At 37.3% G+C, this 17647-nt stretch overlaps 1 protein-coding gene across 1 annotated transcript in view; it reads right to left on the bottom strand.

Moving 5' to 3' along the window:
* Positions 1 to 1530: 1530 nt before the first annotated feature.
* The window catches only part of RFX6 (regulatory factor X6), a 32861-nt gene continuing 16744 nt past the window's right edge, over positions 1531 to 17647 (bottom strand). The window contains exons 8-19 of the mRNA XM_056487544.1: positions 15450 to 15527; positions 15243 to 15356; positions 13181 to 13230; positions 12610 to 12769; positions 11067 to 11211; positions 9756 to 9865; positions 7599 to 7716; positions 6423 to 6545; positions 4970 to 5179; positions 3947 to 4456; positions 2760 to 2978; positions 1531 to 2016 (exon numbers count right to left, since the gene is read on the bottom strand). Coding sequence (XP_056343519.1) covers positions 1850 to 2016; positions 2760 to 2978; positions 3947 to 4456; positions 4970 to 5179; positions 6423 to 6545; positions 7599 to 7716; positions 9756 to 9865; positions 11067 to 11211; positions 12610 to 12769; positions 13181 to 13230; positions 15243 to 15356; positions 15450 to 15527 — 2004 coding nt within the window. The 3' untranslated portion in view covers positions 1531 to 1849. The remainder of the gene's footprint in view (positions 2017 to 2759; positions 2979 to 3946; positions 4457 to 4969; positions 5180 to 6422; positions 6546 to 7598; positions 7717 to 9755; positions 9866 to 11066; positions 11212 to 12609; positions 12770 to 13180; positions 13231 to 15242; positions 15357 to 15449; positions 15528 to 17647) is intronic.

The following is a 17647-nucleotide window of genomic DNA, read 5'->3' as shown; positions in this document are numbered from 1 at the left end:
AAAAGTGTCATTTTAGTTAAACTTAGAGTGATCTCTATATATTTTGATGCAATAAAATCTGAACAAAACTGAATTATATGGGAAAAATAAACTTGACAGAAATAAAAAAGGCATATAGTACAATTTCACTGTATGTCTCTTTTTACTCTAGCAACCAGGGCACAAGGGCAGTACGAACATGTGGTCCTTTATTTGATCAGGGATAATAATCAACTAAGCCAAAAGGAAGGGAAGTAGATTTTCCTAGTTCAGCTGCTAATATAATCTTTTACATGTTCCCAGTTGTGTAACCATTGCCCCATGCAGCATTGTAACATGCAGCCATTGTTAAATGGGAAAAAACTGTGCAAATAGCACAGAATCCAAATGTAGAGAAATAGTATTTGATGTCACTCTCATTATGCAACGGGCACGATATTTCAGATCCCAGCCCTGCCTTCTTCTTTTGCCTGCTTATGCCTTCATTGACATAAGGCCTCAGGTTCTTGTAAGAAGGGATTCTGCTGAGACGTGTTCTTGCTGCAAATATCTGGAGACCATGGAAGCAGCATAGTCTGTGGTAGGATCTCCTGCATTGCTGATCTTTCACCATCCCACTAGTGTTGGTTACTCGAGGTCTGACCATTGTAATGCTGCAGCATCTTTCTTGAGATCTACAGTCCTTCCATTAAAGATACCATCTCATTTTAAACTGTGAAAGGTGCATCTCCTTTCCATCAAAGAAGTTCCAGCTAAGGACTCCTTAGACATACATTGATCCTATATTACACAGTTACTGACCTCGTCGTAGTAACACCACTAGCGAATATTCTTGGCTTCTCCAGAAACATAAATAAATGTGTGTTTGTGTGCAGATTATCATGGCACTCGTAAAACACTTTTTAAAATAAAAGTGGCTATCTGAAGGGGTGCAATATTTTAAAAATAATCTTTATTACTTTTGGTCTCAGTTTACACAGTTGCTGTAAACCAATGAAAGTTGATTAATGTATTTTTATGGATTTCCATCAGAAGAAATTTTGAGCTCACATCAGAAGTTATTCTGAAATCCCATGACATTTAGTGGCATAGTTTCATTTCCTTCAGTTATCCAGCTACAGTAGTAGGCTACTGCAGCTAGTTACCTTATGATACTTGCATGTTTTGTTGATTTTATTTTAAGAGGAAGAGAAATAAAATCTCCATAATATGTTTTATTTATTTCCTGAGAACTTCCACATACACAAGTAGGCACTAAACAGTTGAAATTGACTTTCTAGAGCACAACAGTAAAAAACTTAAGGGTTTGGCTTAGTTTCATTTAAAACAGTAAAAACTGACCTTGTAAACATTTCCATAGGAGGTAGGATACAAACATTTGACAATCTGTCAAATATGAGAAAGTAAACAGTTACTCTGTGATCCTAATAAATAATGAGCAACACAGGTATTAAATAAACATTTTATATATATATATATATATACATATATATATATATATATATATATACATATATATATATATATGATATGAGAAAGACTAAAATAGCATTTTTAATAAATTAGAAATAGATGTAATAATTTCTTTACAACTTATTCTTGCATGCAAGAATCACTGGCTCTTTCTGCTTACCCTGAATTTCTGACTGAAAAGCTGTAATGGTGAGAACAATCCTGAGAGATTCACAAGCAGGGCCCAATCTAAATATAGCTATCTTTTGTGTGGAGGGGTGGTAACATTGCTAAAATGGCTCCTTTAACACCTATGCATAATACTTTCATTTTCCACCACCTTGGAAGGGGATCATCATCATAGCCTTAATATCTGGGGTTGGAAAGTAAGCTTAGGGCACAGACACATATCTCCCAGTTAGGTTCCTCCAGCAGCTGCTCCCATGAAGACAGTGTTGATTGGTGGTAAAGATGGTACCATATCTCTGCTTGGTGGGGCATGGACCTCCAGATTTTCCTGGGAAGGGAACTGACCAGATGTTCCATACATACATTGTGAAGAAGATGTGGTTTGCAAGTTTGAAGCTGTGGGGAAAAAAGGTTACCATCACTGCGAGTTTACAATTTATTGAATTTAACAGAAATCACAATCCAGTTTTCCAGTTTGACGGAAAACTCCTATTTCCTATCATATCATCTGAGGACAGAAATGTCTGGTCTTCTGTAAAAGATTTAACATGTAAGCAGTAGGAAGATGTAATCTTGTGTAGAAACAAGTGCCCTAGTTTTTATCTTCCATGCAACCCTTTTTGGGATGTGAGACCAAACTCATTTGCTATTTGTTTCAGGCATATACCAAAACAAACCCTTCAGGACTGGGTATTTCTGTGTAAAATTCACTGCCAGTGGGAGCTTTGCCTAATGCACTCAGCTGTTGAAGCAGACCAGAGCACAGGAAGTATATACTGAGACACCCCTGATCCAGGATTCATTTGATCTGTTTGACAGTGAGGATCTCCAAGAGACCCTAAAAAAGTCTGTCATTAGTTTACCTAATAATTAGAAAGTGCTCCCTAATACATATTTTTATGCAACTCAGGCCAATCATTCCACTCCTCATGGACAATGGATCGTAGACCTTCTTATGGAAGCAAGTTTATTAAACTCAGTTTTAAGGAAAACAATCTTATAATACACCCTAAGTACCGAGCTGTTTCATCTCCATGTTGCATTTCATATACTGTGTATGTGAGCTACAATTTAATACTCAGCATTCAATAGGATGCTATAAAGTTCACAGCTGCTCCTCAGTTGTTGGCTGTACTTACGCATCGGGGTCCGGCAGACAATTGAAGGTGAGGACTCTGTGTAGTATGAGCCTGTTTGTTTTCTTCTGCTGTCATCCAAGATATTCAGGGGATCATGGATATCACTGTAGGATGGCAGTGGCCGAATGCTGCTGACACTGCTGATTACAGAAACATGCTGGTCCACCATTGCTCCAAGCCTGTGAGATTCTGAATAATTTATGCTGTTTCCGTAATATCCTAATTGAAGATTAAAAAAAAAAGATGATTAAAACTACTGGGTAGTGTATGAGCCTGTGATAACCTTGAAAAAACAATACTTGTTACTGGATGAAGCCCTTCACAATAAGATTATTTATGTACACACACAGCCTAGGAAAATAAGCAGCATATATAAGGATTGACCCAAAAGAGAGGTGGTAACAAGAAAACCAAAAGATGGTAAGGGCTCTGTACTGAAGTCATGCCTTCAGTACAGAAAATTTTCCTTTTAAGTTCTGAATCAAACATAGCCTGCAATCAGTGGCCTTAAGAGACACCATAGGGAGTCCTATCCACAGTCCAGTGTTTCCACCTGAAGCTTACAACCAAGGAAAGCATGCATGGAAAGAAAATCTACAGAGTAATATGTACTCACTGCATAGACAAATCCGTATAAAATAACATTTCCACTGTGTCTTTCCTCCAGAAGAGGGAGGTGTTTTGCTGACTATACCTCTGAAGCAGTAATTTTATATTTGAAGGACGAGAAATGAGAGGGACAGAGTCCCAAACTTATGCTAATGCACATTTTTATACTTTTCACCCTGTAACTGAATGGTCCATTATGCTGACCCCAGAGGTAAGCTAGCTTGTGTCTGTTTTAATTTCATAGCAAATGTTTTGGGGGCTTTTCAAGAGGTTGTTAAACCACAAGGTCATCCTGGTTTTGCTTCCTTTGTGCAAGATATGGTGATGATAACCAAAGGAAGATTAGCATAGAGCAGCAGATGCATTTGAGGTCAACTGAGGATTCACCAAAGGAAAATAAACCTTTAAGTAGCTTATTAAGCTGCTTTACAGTCTCTTTGTGTTATCAGAGAAGTGGAAAACAGGAATGTATAAATAAAAGCTGAAATACATCTTCCACAGGAAAAAAGGCAGAGAAAAAGCGTTTTACTCCAGCAATGAAACAAAAACAAAAGGAAAACAAAAATATGTATTAATACCGTTGGAAGCATTAGCAGGATAAGCTGCTCCTGGACATGTAGATACTGAGTTGTTCAAGAAATTGAAACTTCCAGTATTCAGAAACTGCATATTGTGTGTGTCTTGGGATATGCTGGAGGGACCATAGCTGGAAGGGGATCTGGCATTGTAAGGAGACACGGCACAGCTGTTGCTGAAGTAATCTCTGGAGAATTGCTGCTCATTCAAGGCATTGAATCGGCCGGGCTCTGCTCTGTGGTCATAAACTCCTGAAGTGGAATGGGCCTGTGTCCTGAACATAGCCTGGTAATTGGAATTGTTTCCATAGTAATTCTGATTAGTCTGTGACAAAGTCTGATAAAGGGGCTCAGAGTAGGAAGAGCACTGTGAATGTGTCGATAACATGGGACCTACACTGGGAGGTCTCACAGCCATTGGCCCCTGGTTGATAACACTTCCTCGGCTGACCATGGCTGGTGAAATGGGTGGAGTCATGAGGTGACCAGTGCTTTGAGACAGCTCCATTTGATCTGGAAAAAATACATATTAACCATGATTAGTGTCCATACCACAGTACTGCGGTTAAGACACAAACCCTGTAATGAAATGCAGATAAACATTTGAAACCCTTACAAAAGATATGCACTGGCCACTACCTATATAATTCACAGCTTTTATATTATGGCTTCAGGCTATAAAGCTTTCCCCTTTCATTCTCCAGCTTTGAGGTGCCACATTCAGTGGGAATTTCCAACAGTTACAATCCTTATGTGCTCCGGGTTTACTACACATTCTCTTCTCACAAGAACCTCACCAAGCCAACAGTTCTAAGATAGTTTTACCTTTTTTCCAAGAGGAACTATTACTGGCAGAGTAATTACAATTGCTGACTTCTGTAAATCACCACAGCTCATGAAATGCTGTTTACTAGAGGTCTTCATAAACGCATGTGGTCATCGCTCCTCCTACAGCAACGTGTTACCACAAACAGAAAGACTAACAGGCAAATTAGGGAAGGAGAAGCTGGAGGAGTTGATACACACCTGTCAGCTGCATACTCTCCCCATCTCCTGTGGTGAAGGGAGTCAGACCAGAAGGTGCACTGCTGGGCTGGCCAGCTGACAAGGACACATAGGTTTGCTCTCCTAGGCACTCGTTTTTGACTGAAGTGTCACTGGGCAGAGGAGCGGCTTTGTTGCGATTTGCTAGGAAGCAGGAGCTCGGTGATGCAGTGAAGGTGGCTTTGCTGGCATCTGGAAGGGTAAATAAACACCCTTGTTGGCTCTTACATATCCCCACTGCACATAAATTCTGTTTGTATTGTCTTCCCTGACCACAGATCTACACTACACAGTATCAGCTCCTTACTGAAGCCGTCATAGTGAAGGTATGAATCAGATTTATTTCCTTGAAGTAAATGTCAACAATGAAATCAAGTAAATTGCATTAAGAGTGAATCAAGATCAACATTTCATCCTAAAGAATTAACAATGGCAACTTCAGAATGCTTGAACTCTCTTCTCATATTGATATCTAAAGCATTTGTTATATTCGAGAGTTTTTTGCAGACTATTGATAAAGTAAGTTTTGCTGTTCTTCAGAGGAAACCATGATTTTACCTCATGATTTCAAGTACTTCACCTAAACACACAAGGATAAGGCAACTGTCACACAGGCCAAGTTTTTCTCCTGGAGGCTGAAAGGAAGGTAGGAATTAAAAAAACATGCAGCATCTACTGTCAGACAAATTCTATGCACGTCTCCTGCAGCGAAGTGCAGATTTAGAGTAACAACTAAAAAGTTAAGGATTGACTGCCAGTACTTATGCTAATAAAAAATAATTCAGCAAGTTTCTGAAGTTTCACTGGATTTTTAAGGATTAACTTGGACCGAAACTTGATCCAAATCAATCTTCATTCTTTTTATAACAAAGGACCTGGAACATATAATTTCTAACTGTCTAACTTTGAAGAAGTCTGGTAGATGGAAAATGCTAAGGATACAGTTTTCCAATAATTTTATTTCTCTTCCATATAGTAATACTTCAACCACATGGTAAATAGACTCCAAATGTGCATTCCAATGTTGAAGGGATATTTGCACTTGGGTAACATTTAATAGATTCCTAGTTCAAGTTGTAATTACATATCTAAGCTCTGGGGGAAAACCGGATTATGAATTCCTGCCCTTTCTGCCACTTATACCTCTTTTCACACTTAAATTCATGGCTCTTCAGATGTACCTACATGTATTTGCTGCATCCAAGAATTTCAGTGATCCTTAGTACTGACATTCCAACAGTATGTTATGAAGTGAACTGTGGTAGAAAGGTGGGAATGAATTGCTGAGTGAATGGTCACAAACTTTTCAGGTGAATTTGACAATGTTGCACATAACTACACCTTCAGGAGAACACAGTTAACTTGCTTCTGCTTAAAAAATACATCAATTTCTAAACATACTGGAGTACATGCAAAAGAACCAAGCTTTTGTTACCTAAATTCTTCATGTATTTGTCCAATAGATTCTGGAGTTCTTGTTCTTTGTCATTGTTGAACTGTGTCTCCATGGCAAGCAGGATGTACTCATCTAGTAACATTCGGATCAAATGAAAAGAACCTTTTGGAGGAGAAACAGAGAGAGTAGCTGAGTTATCTTTGTGACCATCTCTCACCACTCCACAAGAAGCCAGTGAAACAAACAAATAATTGTGGACTTTAAATGACCTGGCAAGACCAACAAGGAATAGTGCCTAACTTCTACCTCTAATCTCTCTTTGCACTGGCCCACCTAGCTCAATTGTTTACTGTCCTGTAGGCTATTTGACCACTAATTACATCAAAGAAAAATACTGATGAAAGTGAGACATGCTTTATACTTGAAGAGAGCACACAGTGGAACTAGATAAGGCTGAAGTCTGCTAGTCTATTTCTGTTTGCCTTGTGCTAAATAACCAGACAATAACTGGTAAAGTCTTTGACCTTATTTCAAGGATGTATCACATTAAAAAATGTATGTGTCCCTACAGTAATTTCAAATACCCCCTGAATTTTAGATAACAATGTACCTATGGCTAAACATAGGAAATTACATACTAGAGTTTGTTACACTTTTTCTGCTATCTTCTGTCTTATATAAGATTCTTTCTGAGTGTTGCCAAAAATGTAAACATTCCTAAAGATGCATGTTTGAGCCTGAATTTTTAAAAGCCATAAACACTGTTAAATTGATCATCTGCTGATCCCAGAATTAAATGTGCAGTGACTGCCAAATTCCTTTTGCTTTTATTAAAACATACCATGCACAAAAACTTACATACAACAGTATTTTTTTACCAAACCTGATCCATAGGTTAAACCAGTAATTTAAATCTTTTGTCTCTTATACTGAGATATGCAGTCATTGCCATATTCAAACAAACAAAGCTTCTAGCACTTAAATGTCAAAGCAGTATCAAAACAGCAATTCAAAAGAAAACTACCTTTTAAAAACAGGTCACCAGCAAAATATTGCTAGCATTTACTGTGAAATATTAGTTTGAAAAATACATCACACAGTATTTGTGGCTTTGATCAAATAATTTTTAGATTAGGATGGGTTCCTCAGCACAGGAAATGGTAGGAAACTGGTAAGTGCTTAACATATATGAGTATTTTTATAAAGGTCAGGTACCAAAACTTGATGCGTTGTTTAGAGTTAGGTTATGCATCACTCGAGCACCGAAAAAGCTCCATTTCAGAAGGAAGTCCTGAGCTCTCTTCTTTAAAGATCTCCCATTTTGCTTGCTTGCCTGAAAGAGAAAAGTAAAATACTGTTAAGTATGCTCACCTGCTTTCTGCCAACAGGAGAGAAGAACTGAATATCCTGGAGAGTTCAAGGAGTCCTTGAGTCAGGCTGATGTGGCAGAGTGAATCAAGCTGCCTGATTCAAACTATCTCTTTGCTGTGTGACCTAACCTGGCAGAACAGGGCAGCCTTCACTCTTTCCAGTGCAGTCATAGAATGCTGTCTGTCAATGCTGGATGAAGCAAACTGCTTACTGCTTGGGCCCTGATGGTACAGGGGAGGAAGGCAGGCAGGCAGGGAGGAAGGAAGGAAGGAAGGAAGGAAGGAAGGAAGGAAGGAAGGAAGGAAGGAAGGAAGGAAGGAAGGAAGGAAGGAAGGGAGGGAGGAAGGGAGGAAGGAAGGGAGGAAGGTCGGTCTCATCCCAACCTCTGGCATTGTTATTCCATAAAAGCAGGGAACAGAAATTAGTCCTTGTACTTTAATTTAATCTGTATAATACTGGTCAGAATTTCTCTTACAGAATGGTATGTTACTATCACAATGATCAAAGTGATGCTTTTAAAACTGCCCATTTCATACAGTCACTTTGCTCTGGCAGTGATTTCATGTGGTAACATATGCCCTCTTACTTTCTCAAAGAGCAGGCAGAAAGAAGCTGTTGTGTGAGTTTGACAGTAGCCACACTTTAGCATGAACAGAAGGCAGACAGCAGTGGAAGGATTACATGTTCTGTAAATGATTAGCTTCTGCTCAAGTCGACCTAGCCTCATATCAAAACCTGTTGGTACCTCTTCCTTTAAGTACAGGAAAACAATGCTAGGAACTATTCTTACTAGCTTTAATAATATGCTATCACATAGTAGATGCTGAATGGAAAATTGCTTCACCATTTCTGCCTGACTTGCTTATCAGGAACTGTCTTCTGAAACTGTGAAACGAAATTTAGACCATAATCATGCCAGTCTACAATAAATTGAGATTACTCGGCTTTGATGGGATTTTTTAGCCTGGGGAGATTTCTGTGTATGTGAGGACTTGCTCTGGCTCTGCTGCCTTGAATCATCCAAAGTTACTCACTGTGCTGCTAACATGCCAGCAATTGTTAGGAAACTCAGAGTATTTTAAAAAGAAAGAAATTATCACTGCCTCCACTGAAATTTGGAAAAACAGGCGAAGAAAGGAAAAAGGGCATGCCTAAGATTTTCCTGTAAGTGGTAGTCTCTCAGCTAGTTGATGCTAACTGTACTGTCTTATTTTGCATCTATTAATATCAAGATCCTACCCAAAATGATGATTAAAACATTGCATCTTCAGATAAAAAAGTCTGATGAGAAGACCAGTGTTCAGCTTTTGGCCAACAATATGTAACATCTTATTCTACTAGTTTATAGTAATTAGAGTCACAGATTGGGTAAATATCTGTAAGTCAAAATCCTTTCTTTTGTTCTGAGCTGTAGTTTATTAATCCCTATATAACCACATGCATATAAAATACTTGTGATGAAAATGCATCTTGGTAATTGGAGGTGGGCAAGGGAATCCCATCAAAACCATCAATTATTGTGTTAAGCACCTTACAAAGCTACAAAACTGTATCTTCCATCTTGAAATGTAGAAATCCTTCAGGAGGCTAGCTACTTCTGAATCCACCTGCTGCAGTAACTTATACCATACACAGGACCACCCAAACACCATAGAAGAGAGAATTGCTTCTCTAAGAAGAAACTTTTGCTCACCTTACTTAGAATTCCGCTGTGATTCTGCAGGCATACATAAGGTGAGAGGGTTTCTGTCATGTACAGTTTGTGAAAGTGCTGACTTTAGTGTTTTAGCTACAATACTTTTTAGTTTGTCACACACGTAAGACCACTCAGCATGATTAATTTGAACTAATATCACTGGAATCTTTGATACCAAATGACAAACTTCCCAGTCACAGTAAGGAGATAGAGATGAAAATTCCTTGTGGAAAATCAGTGGGACTGCATAAGGAGTAAGGGGACTAGGATTTGGTCTGGAGCCAGGCAGAACATTTGAAAGGTACCTTGATAACCCTTTGCTCAACCACAGTATCCAACCATTCAATAAATGATTCCACAGTGGCATTCTTCTTCAGAAGGTCCTTCAGTTCTTGGAACACTGTAATAGAGTCATCTACCATGTAAAAAGGAGAACATATCATCGCACTCTATTCTGAACGTGAGAAAAAGCCACTCACCAGCCATATGACAATATTGTAGCATGGAAAGGAAAATCAAAGAATTAGAGCAGAGAAGAAATAAGTAATTCCCCAGCAAAGCATGCACACACACATCCATCACACACATGTATTTTAATTACTTAAGCATTACAATGATATAGGTTGTAAGACAATGAAGTTTTGTAAGAAAATAAAAGCCAAATAAGATTACTGTATTTTCCATTCCTTTGTAGACACAATCCTGAAAATCTTTCTAATACTACATTTACTAGTAAAGTTTTCTTTGTAATATGGCAGATTTGCAGCATCCTATGTTTCCTTCATATTTTACAACTTTCTCACAATAGGACATAAAGTTATTTTCCTCAATTCCCATTTTAAAAAAAGTGCCTGAATGACCAGTTATTTCTCTTCTTCTTTTCTTTTTTAACCAGTGTGAAAGAAGACAAAGAATAAAATAAAAGATAACTACACAAAAAGAAAGGGGCAACTCAAGTGAAAAAGTGAATAGAGTTATGAATCATTAAAGAGAACAAACTTTCATAATCAAAGTAATAATATTTACAGGACAACACACTGTTATTCCTTTCAGCTCTTGAAACTCTGACCAACATGACTGCTATGTCAAAGTTCTCTTTTTAATAGAGAAAATGGCTGTATCTATTTTTCAACCATATATATGAAAATTAACTACCTCAAAATTTATACTTCAGTCTTTTCTGTGTATGAAAATAGCTGCTATACTAAACAGAAAATTCGTTATATTTTAAAGCTCAACTTTCAGAAGCAAATATAATTCATTAAAAAAAAAGTAAACTAGTTCAAATATCCATTACCTTAAGCCATAATGTAATGGAATATTGGACAAATCTTTCAAGAACTTATCTGTGCAAAAGAGGTTTGCAACAGACATGTAAATGAATTTTTCAGCAACCATTTAAAGTCATCTAGCTGGGATGACTTTCCAGCACGAGCTTCTGTTCTTGTAGGACATGCTAGGGCAACCAATTGGTTTTCTTAACCTATGGAAGTTTATGGCGAACTAGATTAGAGAATGCAGATTGCCCTGTCTCAGCCAGTCCAGATAGACTGGTGTGACATGGAATGAAAGAATTAATTACTTTTAATGGTACAAGTATATCACCATGGACTTACATTCACTGTAGACTTCCCCATCAGAGTCTGTGCTCCCTGAAACTGCAAGGAGGGCCTGAGAACCAATACTATTCAAATCAACTTTCTCAATATCTGACACCATGGAATTCACCACATGCTGATCAAAAAGAGCTGGCCGAGCAATCTGCAAGAGAAAGCAAGGTAAAATGCTGAGACCCTGTTGTGGTTTTGCCCCAGCTGGCAGCTAAGCACCACACAGACAGTCACTCACTCCCTACCCTGCAAAGGGTAGGGGGAGAGAATTAAGAGTCAAAATAAGAAAACTTATTAGGTTAAAAACAGTTTAACAATTTTTAAAAAGAAATAATAAAAATAATAACAATAACAGTAATAATTTAAAAGTTTAGAAGAAACACCAGAAAAATCAGAGAAAAATACAGTCCAACAACGACCAGTGATGCACATTAAAACAATTGCTCACCACTAACTGACCAATGCCCAGCCAGGTCCCTGAGCATGGTCCCCTGCAAAACTTCCCACCAGTTTTACTTTTGGTCTGTGTTATGGAATATCCCTGTGGTCAGCTGGGGTCAGCTATGCTTCCTGCCAAATTTTTGTGCACCTCCAACTTATTTGCTGGTTTTAGAAGCAGAAAAGACCTTGGCTGTGCTCAGCAGTAACTAAAATAGCCTTGAATTATCAACAGTTGCCAGTACAAATCCAAAATATAGACCCATGCTATGATGGACAAAATTAACTCTATCCCAGCCAAAACAGTACGGGCCCACACCTTGGGGGATTACCCAAAAAACTGCTCAGAGAAGAATCTTATTATGTTTAATTTTACTGTCATGGCTGGGTTTATCACAGATCAGATGAGATAATGTTTCCTTTTCATTAGATTCCTGATGTGATCCTAATGTGCCATCCTATCAGATTATCTTCACAAGATCACCCATATGCTGCTTTTGCATTTATAAAAGAGAAAATCAAGTCAAGATGAATCTGTGGTGTGTCTACAGTTATTCATGAGGACTACAAAGTGCAAGATGCTAGTCCAGAAGGAAGTTTCTCAAAAGGCATTGTATCCTCTTGGATAATCTACAAAACCATCACATGGAGGTGACTCACAATTGCAGATACCTGTATCCTGACAACATAGCCTTGGAGATTCCAACCATCACTGTCACTCCCATTTTTTCTTTTCACTCAAAACTCAAATAGAAATAGAACAATATGGACAAGTCAGTGAATCTTTGCTAGGCAAGAAGGATCATCTGGTATTTTCCAATTTGGTACTAAGCAGAATACACATATATTCCCCTTAATTGTTATTGAAAAAAGTTCCTGTGATGGCAGTTAATTATAACAATGGTCTTTCTCTTTTTTTCTGGTACAAAAGTCTGAAGTTCTGGTCAGATCTATTTATGTTCACTTTCTAATTTCATGGTTAAAACTACAAGATTTAAGTCTTCCACAGCTGAAGGTCAACCTTGAAAAAATAATGCATTGTATCTCATAGCCAGAAAGGTCACTTAATACAACTGCCACATTTTTGAATATATAATCTCATTCTGTTTACCTGTGCTAGGTGTAGGAATGACGTCTGTCGTTTCAGGGAGGAAACAAACCTTCGTGCAATGGGCAATTTCTTATCTATAAGGCTTTCTGGCAGATTTTCCAAAGAGGAAGCAACCCACTGTTCCCAGTTTTTTGCAAAACTTCTTATATCTGCCAGTAAACTATAAGGGAAACAAAAAGTTATTTAGAGAATCACCAATAAAAATTGTCTGGCATTAGTTTAAATAATTTGGTTTCAATCTATGACTAACAGAGTTCTGAACATATCTGGAAATTCCTCCTCAGGTGTTACCAAAAGAAACAGGAAATGACCAATCATTGATCTATATATTGACTACATATTGATACATACCTCCTCTGGGAAGAACTGTGGGCCAAGTGGGACATTAAAATGCTATCTAATGTTTTAAGGCTGTCCTATATAGCTGACACTTTTTTGTCATACATACTCTACTATTCTAAAAATGAGGATAAATAGTATGAGGAAATTTTTCTAGGATATAGAATTACTGGTATTTATCTGGAATATGTCTAAAAATCAGAATGTGCCGTGATTATTTTCAAATACCTACCTTTCTGGCATCTCTTGCATTGTTGCAGGGATGAGTACATCTGTAAGAACCTTCAAAAAGTTAACAGAAAATGACATCATGCTTCCACTGGCCATTTATTCACTCATTCATTCCTTCATGTCTTGTCATTGCAAAGTGATAAGTACAGAAAATTTACACAGAACAAAGCCAAAACCTACTGTCCAGATATTTATATGCCTGGATTTTTCCAATCACTATTAGACAGGAACATATGAGATATTGATATACTTGGCAAGCACCCATTGCGTATCTTATTGTATATCTTCATAGCAGTAAAATGAGGAAAAAACCAAACAAGACATGCTATTATTCCTCACATCCTAGAGTAGGAAAATCAGTCAAAGTGAGATGTATAAACACTTTGTATTTTCTAGCATCACCAAGTCTCTGTAAAGCAGATACTCAAGCATCTCCCAAGTCCTTGAATGCTGCTGACTCTTCTTTCTACCAAACTGGACATGGCACTGCAGGCATTAAGAGTTCAACCATAAAATTCTCTGTAACTAATGTGGTGTGGAACAGTTTTGGCAAAAAACTGTGCCATCTGGCATGCCCCCTAGGGAATGTTACTGTGGAGAACAATACTCCAGAATTCTCCTTTCTCCATTAATAACAATCCAATGTAATTCCTTCTTCTTTCTGTCAGCTGTGATGTCAATAATATCCAACATGATTATAAAGAAAAGAAATAGTGAGAGACAAATAAGAGGCACAGTAGCAAATATATAAATTTTTGAGAAATTCAGTCTTATTCAATTTATAATTTAATGTTCCTCTAGTACTTCTTCTGTCACATTAAATCTATCATAAATAAAGTTAATATTGAATCTATTGAGACAACACATTTAGAGCAGGAAAAACCTCATAAACTCAAGGTACATTATAACCTCTACAAGTAAATGAGGCTTAATGACCCATCTCCTGGGTAGTAATTATGATTCTTGATGCTAATTACCTTTGCTTTACTATGCTAACTAAAACACTTCTTACTTCAAGCTTTATGTGCTTCTAAGAAATACATATTTTCATCTTTTCTGGATTTCCTCCCCCATATTTTTGTAAAGTAAAGAAAGACAGATTGTAATAAGGCATCAGAGCTAAAAAGGTTCAAGTCTTTTTCTTTGACTGGTTGGGGCTTATTATTATGCCAATAGTGATTTCTTCTCATCAATATGTGATGTGAAATCTGTTAGAGAGACACTTATATGAGAATCCTTTTCTGTTTCTATGGCACATCCTATCAGAGCAATTTAAAGTACTTTGCATCTACTAAATAATCATCTGATCTGACTTTCCAAATGAAAACTTAGGAAACTTTGGTAGCATTCTTTTATTATATTATTATATTTTAAGTTATAGAGCATTAATTCCTGAACCTTCCAACACTCCTAAGGGTCTTAGTTTCAATTACTTATGTGGTCATGCCACGACTTAAATCAAAGAACTCATATGATACAAAAGCTCCTCAAAACAAGTATTTCTTAATTTTTTTTTAAACCCAGACCAATTTAGAGCATAGCAGTTTTGCTGGTTCATCTAGCATCATGGGAACAGAAATGAAAGACAGCCAGCAGGAGGGGCAAGAATGTCTTAACCCAGTATTGTTCCAGCTTGGTAACATGAAACCATGGCCTGTGAGCAGCAGACTGGCGTGTGGAATCACCTTACCAATGTGCCACACAGACTCTTTTCTGGTAGAAATTGAAATAATCTTTTCAGTGAAAACAAGGCTTCAGTTTTCATCCAGGATTACCTTAGTCAGCCTTATCAGTGAGCACAAGAGCATTTCTTTTAGCTACATTCACACAAGTAGGTCAGGGTTTCACTGTTAGTGTGCTGCCCATGGTCATGCATCAGATGTACAGCTGAGCTGACACTGGAGCTCAGCTCTTACAGGTGCCCATTTTATTTCTCTATTTCAATTATTTCCTTGCTGACTTACAGCAGAAAGCAGCCATGGCATCCTGTCTTTCTATCTTTTTACAGATGCAGAAGGTGTACTGTGGGTGAGATTATTCATATAGCTAAAAGCTTCACTTACCTTATACAGTATTGAGTCACAGACACAGAAAATGTCAATGATGATGGGATTTTCAAGCAGGGGAAGAAGATGGTCAGGCATTCCTTGCCAAAAATGTAATAGGAAATGCTGGATCTAAAGAAATAGGAATCAGATTCATAGACATAAATCATGCTTTTTTGGCTTCCCATGCATATATACCAAGAGTGTTTGTTTACAGAACCTTACCTCTTCAAAGTTCCCATTAATTGCATTGTCAAGGACACACTGACAGTGTGTTTTGTACATCATGATAAGAGTATCTACCTGTTTTGGAAAAAAGCAATATTAAACAGAGTTTCTTAACTCTTTAATTTATTGCTACAGTGATCTAAGTTACTGCTTTGTATAGTTAGTGTTTAAACACATAATATGAATTGTATAGCAATGGATATTTACAAATAGGCAGCCTGTATATTCAGAAGTGATGAGGATGTCACTCATCTCCAGTTTTGTCAACAGCTTTATGTCATTATTATTCAAGCATTATTTAAGTCATTATTTAAGTCAAGCACTGATGCTGTGGTCAGACATGTAGCATCCGAACCTGTATACACTTGAGAATGTGGATAATAAAGTAAGGCAATAGCTAGATTAGTCAGTCAGATGGTAAAGTAAATTCACCCTTCTGAAGCTAAGATTAATCCCAAAGAGTGGTGCAAGTTAATCATTAGGCTACTATAGGCGTCTATGAGTGTTCTGAAACATCATCTAGTGGGACAAATGAGAAAATAGCTGCCAGTCATTTGGTCAAAGTTTAATCACTGCCTCACATGAGCTGAACTTTTTAAAAGCAGAACTCCCTTTCATCTCATCAGGCTACTTTATCTGAGTAAAGTGTTCCCTTAATTTAAAAAAAAAAAATTTTAAAAATTATAGTAAATTATAATACAAGAAATATGCAAAGTATTTCAAGGAAGGAAAAATGCTAACAAAACTATTCTTATGGTCCTGAATTACAGAAGGTTTGTCACAGCTTATGAACTTCTCCAGCAAACCACTATCACATTTTGAATGATCCTGATGCCATCTTATTGCAATAGGTTCAGGATGCAGATGTCTTTGAAGAAAGACCTTTCTGACTTTCAAAGCTGCTTCTCTAACTACTACTAACTGCTACTCTGCCCTTGAAAAGCAATAGCAAAGTGTGAGACTCAAGAACACTTTAAAGAATTGTTTTTGAAAGGAGTTGATGGAAGTATAAAGGTTGGGTAAGTTCTCTTTAAAACATTAAACACAGGAATTACCCATCTATTTTAGTGCAGACTGCTGTATTTATGAATTCTCCAGACATCTGAGTTGCAAGCAACTCCTTAAGAGTTTAATGAAAGAGTCAAGCTTCATGTATGGGCTGTCTTCAATAGAATACCTAAATATCTTAGTTTTAATAACCTTTGGTCAGATAAGCTGAAGGAGGGAAAAGGCAATATGAAAAGAAAACAGGAAATAAGAGAACAAGAAAGGTGGAAAGAGCAGCAAAGAAAGAGAATGCAAGAAAAGCAGAAACTCATCTTTTCCACAATCTCCTCCTAATTTGGTAAGTCTGTCCCCAGACAGTCATGCACAATGCTGCTGAGCCAAAAATGAAGAGATAATGAATTATAAGTTTTTCTAATTGTTGCAACAGTAAAAATCAGTTTGTTTATACTGATCTGTTGGGTCTTCAAGGAAACCCAAACATTTGTCAGATTTAAATTTAATGACAATGTTACCGATATGAAAGATATCACTTCACTGATGGAGACTACAGCAGCAATAGTTCACACTGCTGACCAGATCTTGGTCTTTCTTTAGGAATGGTAATATTTCCAGCTAAGGTGGCTCCTTTTGTTTAGCTCTTCCCCACAGGAATCCTAGGCTTCACTATTTTCTCAGAACAAAACCAAAAAGTTTTAAAGCAACGTGTCTCAAGCCAGTCACCATAATCACTTGCACTGAAGACTAAATTCAAAAGTTCAAAATGTCTGTCAAAGGATTCCTAGCACAATGCAGCAGCTTGTAAGGTGACAAGAAACAACACAGACATAACACACACGTAGAGTCAAAGACATCAAACATGAGAAATACTTCCAACAAGAGTTATCCTTAGGATAAGTAATACCAAGTATTGATTTTAGGAATAATTTTTAAAAAACCCAAACACGTTCAGATTTTCAGTCACTTTTTAAGCAATTAATTAATGGAAGTAAAATTCTTCTAACTATTTGTTGTGAATTATTTGTTTTGTTCTGTTCTAATCAGATCAAAATTTACCTTAAATCCAAAGGCATTTGTAAAGAGTACAACTCTCAGTTATTTGTTTGTTTTGCTCTCCCCGTCTTACATACCATCAGTTTGTAAAATACTGGGCCAGTTAATAGGTAAATAATTCAACCACCTTTCCATTG

The sequence above is a fragment of the Oenanthe melanoleuca genome, chromosome 3 (genome assembly GCF_029582105.1).
Source record: "Oenanthe melanoleuca isolate GR-GAL-2019-014 chromosome 3, OMel1.0, whole genome shotgun sequence".
Taxonomy (NCBI): domain Eukaryota; kingdom Metazoa; phylum Chordata; class Aves; order Passeriformes; family Muscicapidae; genus Oenanthe; species Oenanthe melanoleuca.
Note: the sequence above shows the minus strand (reverse complement) of the source record. Positions and strands in the feature narration are given on the sequence as shown.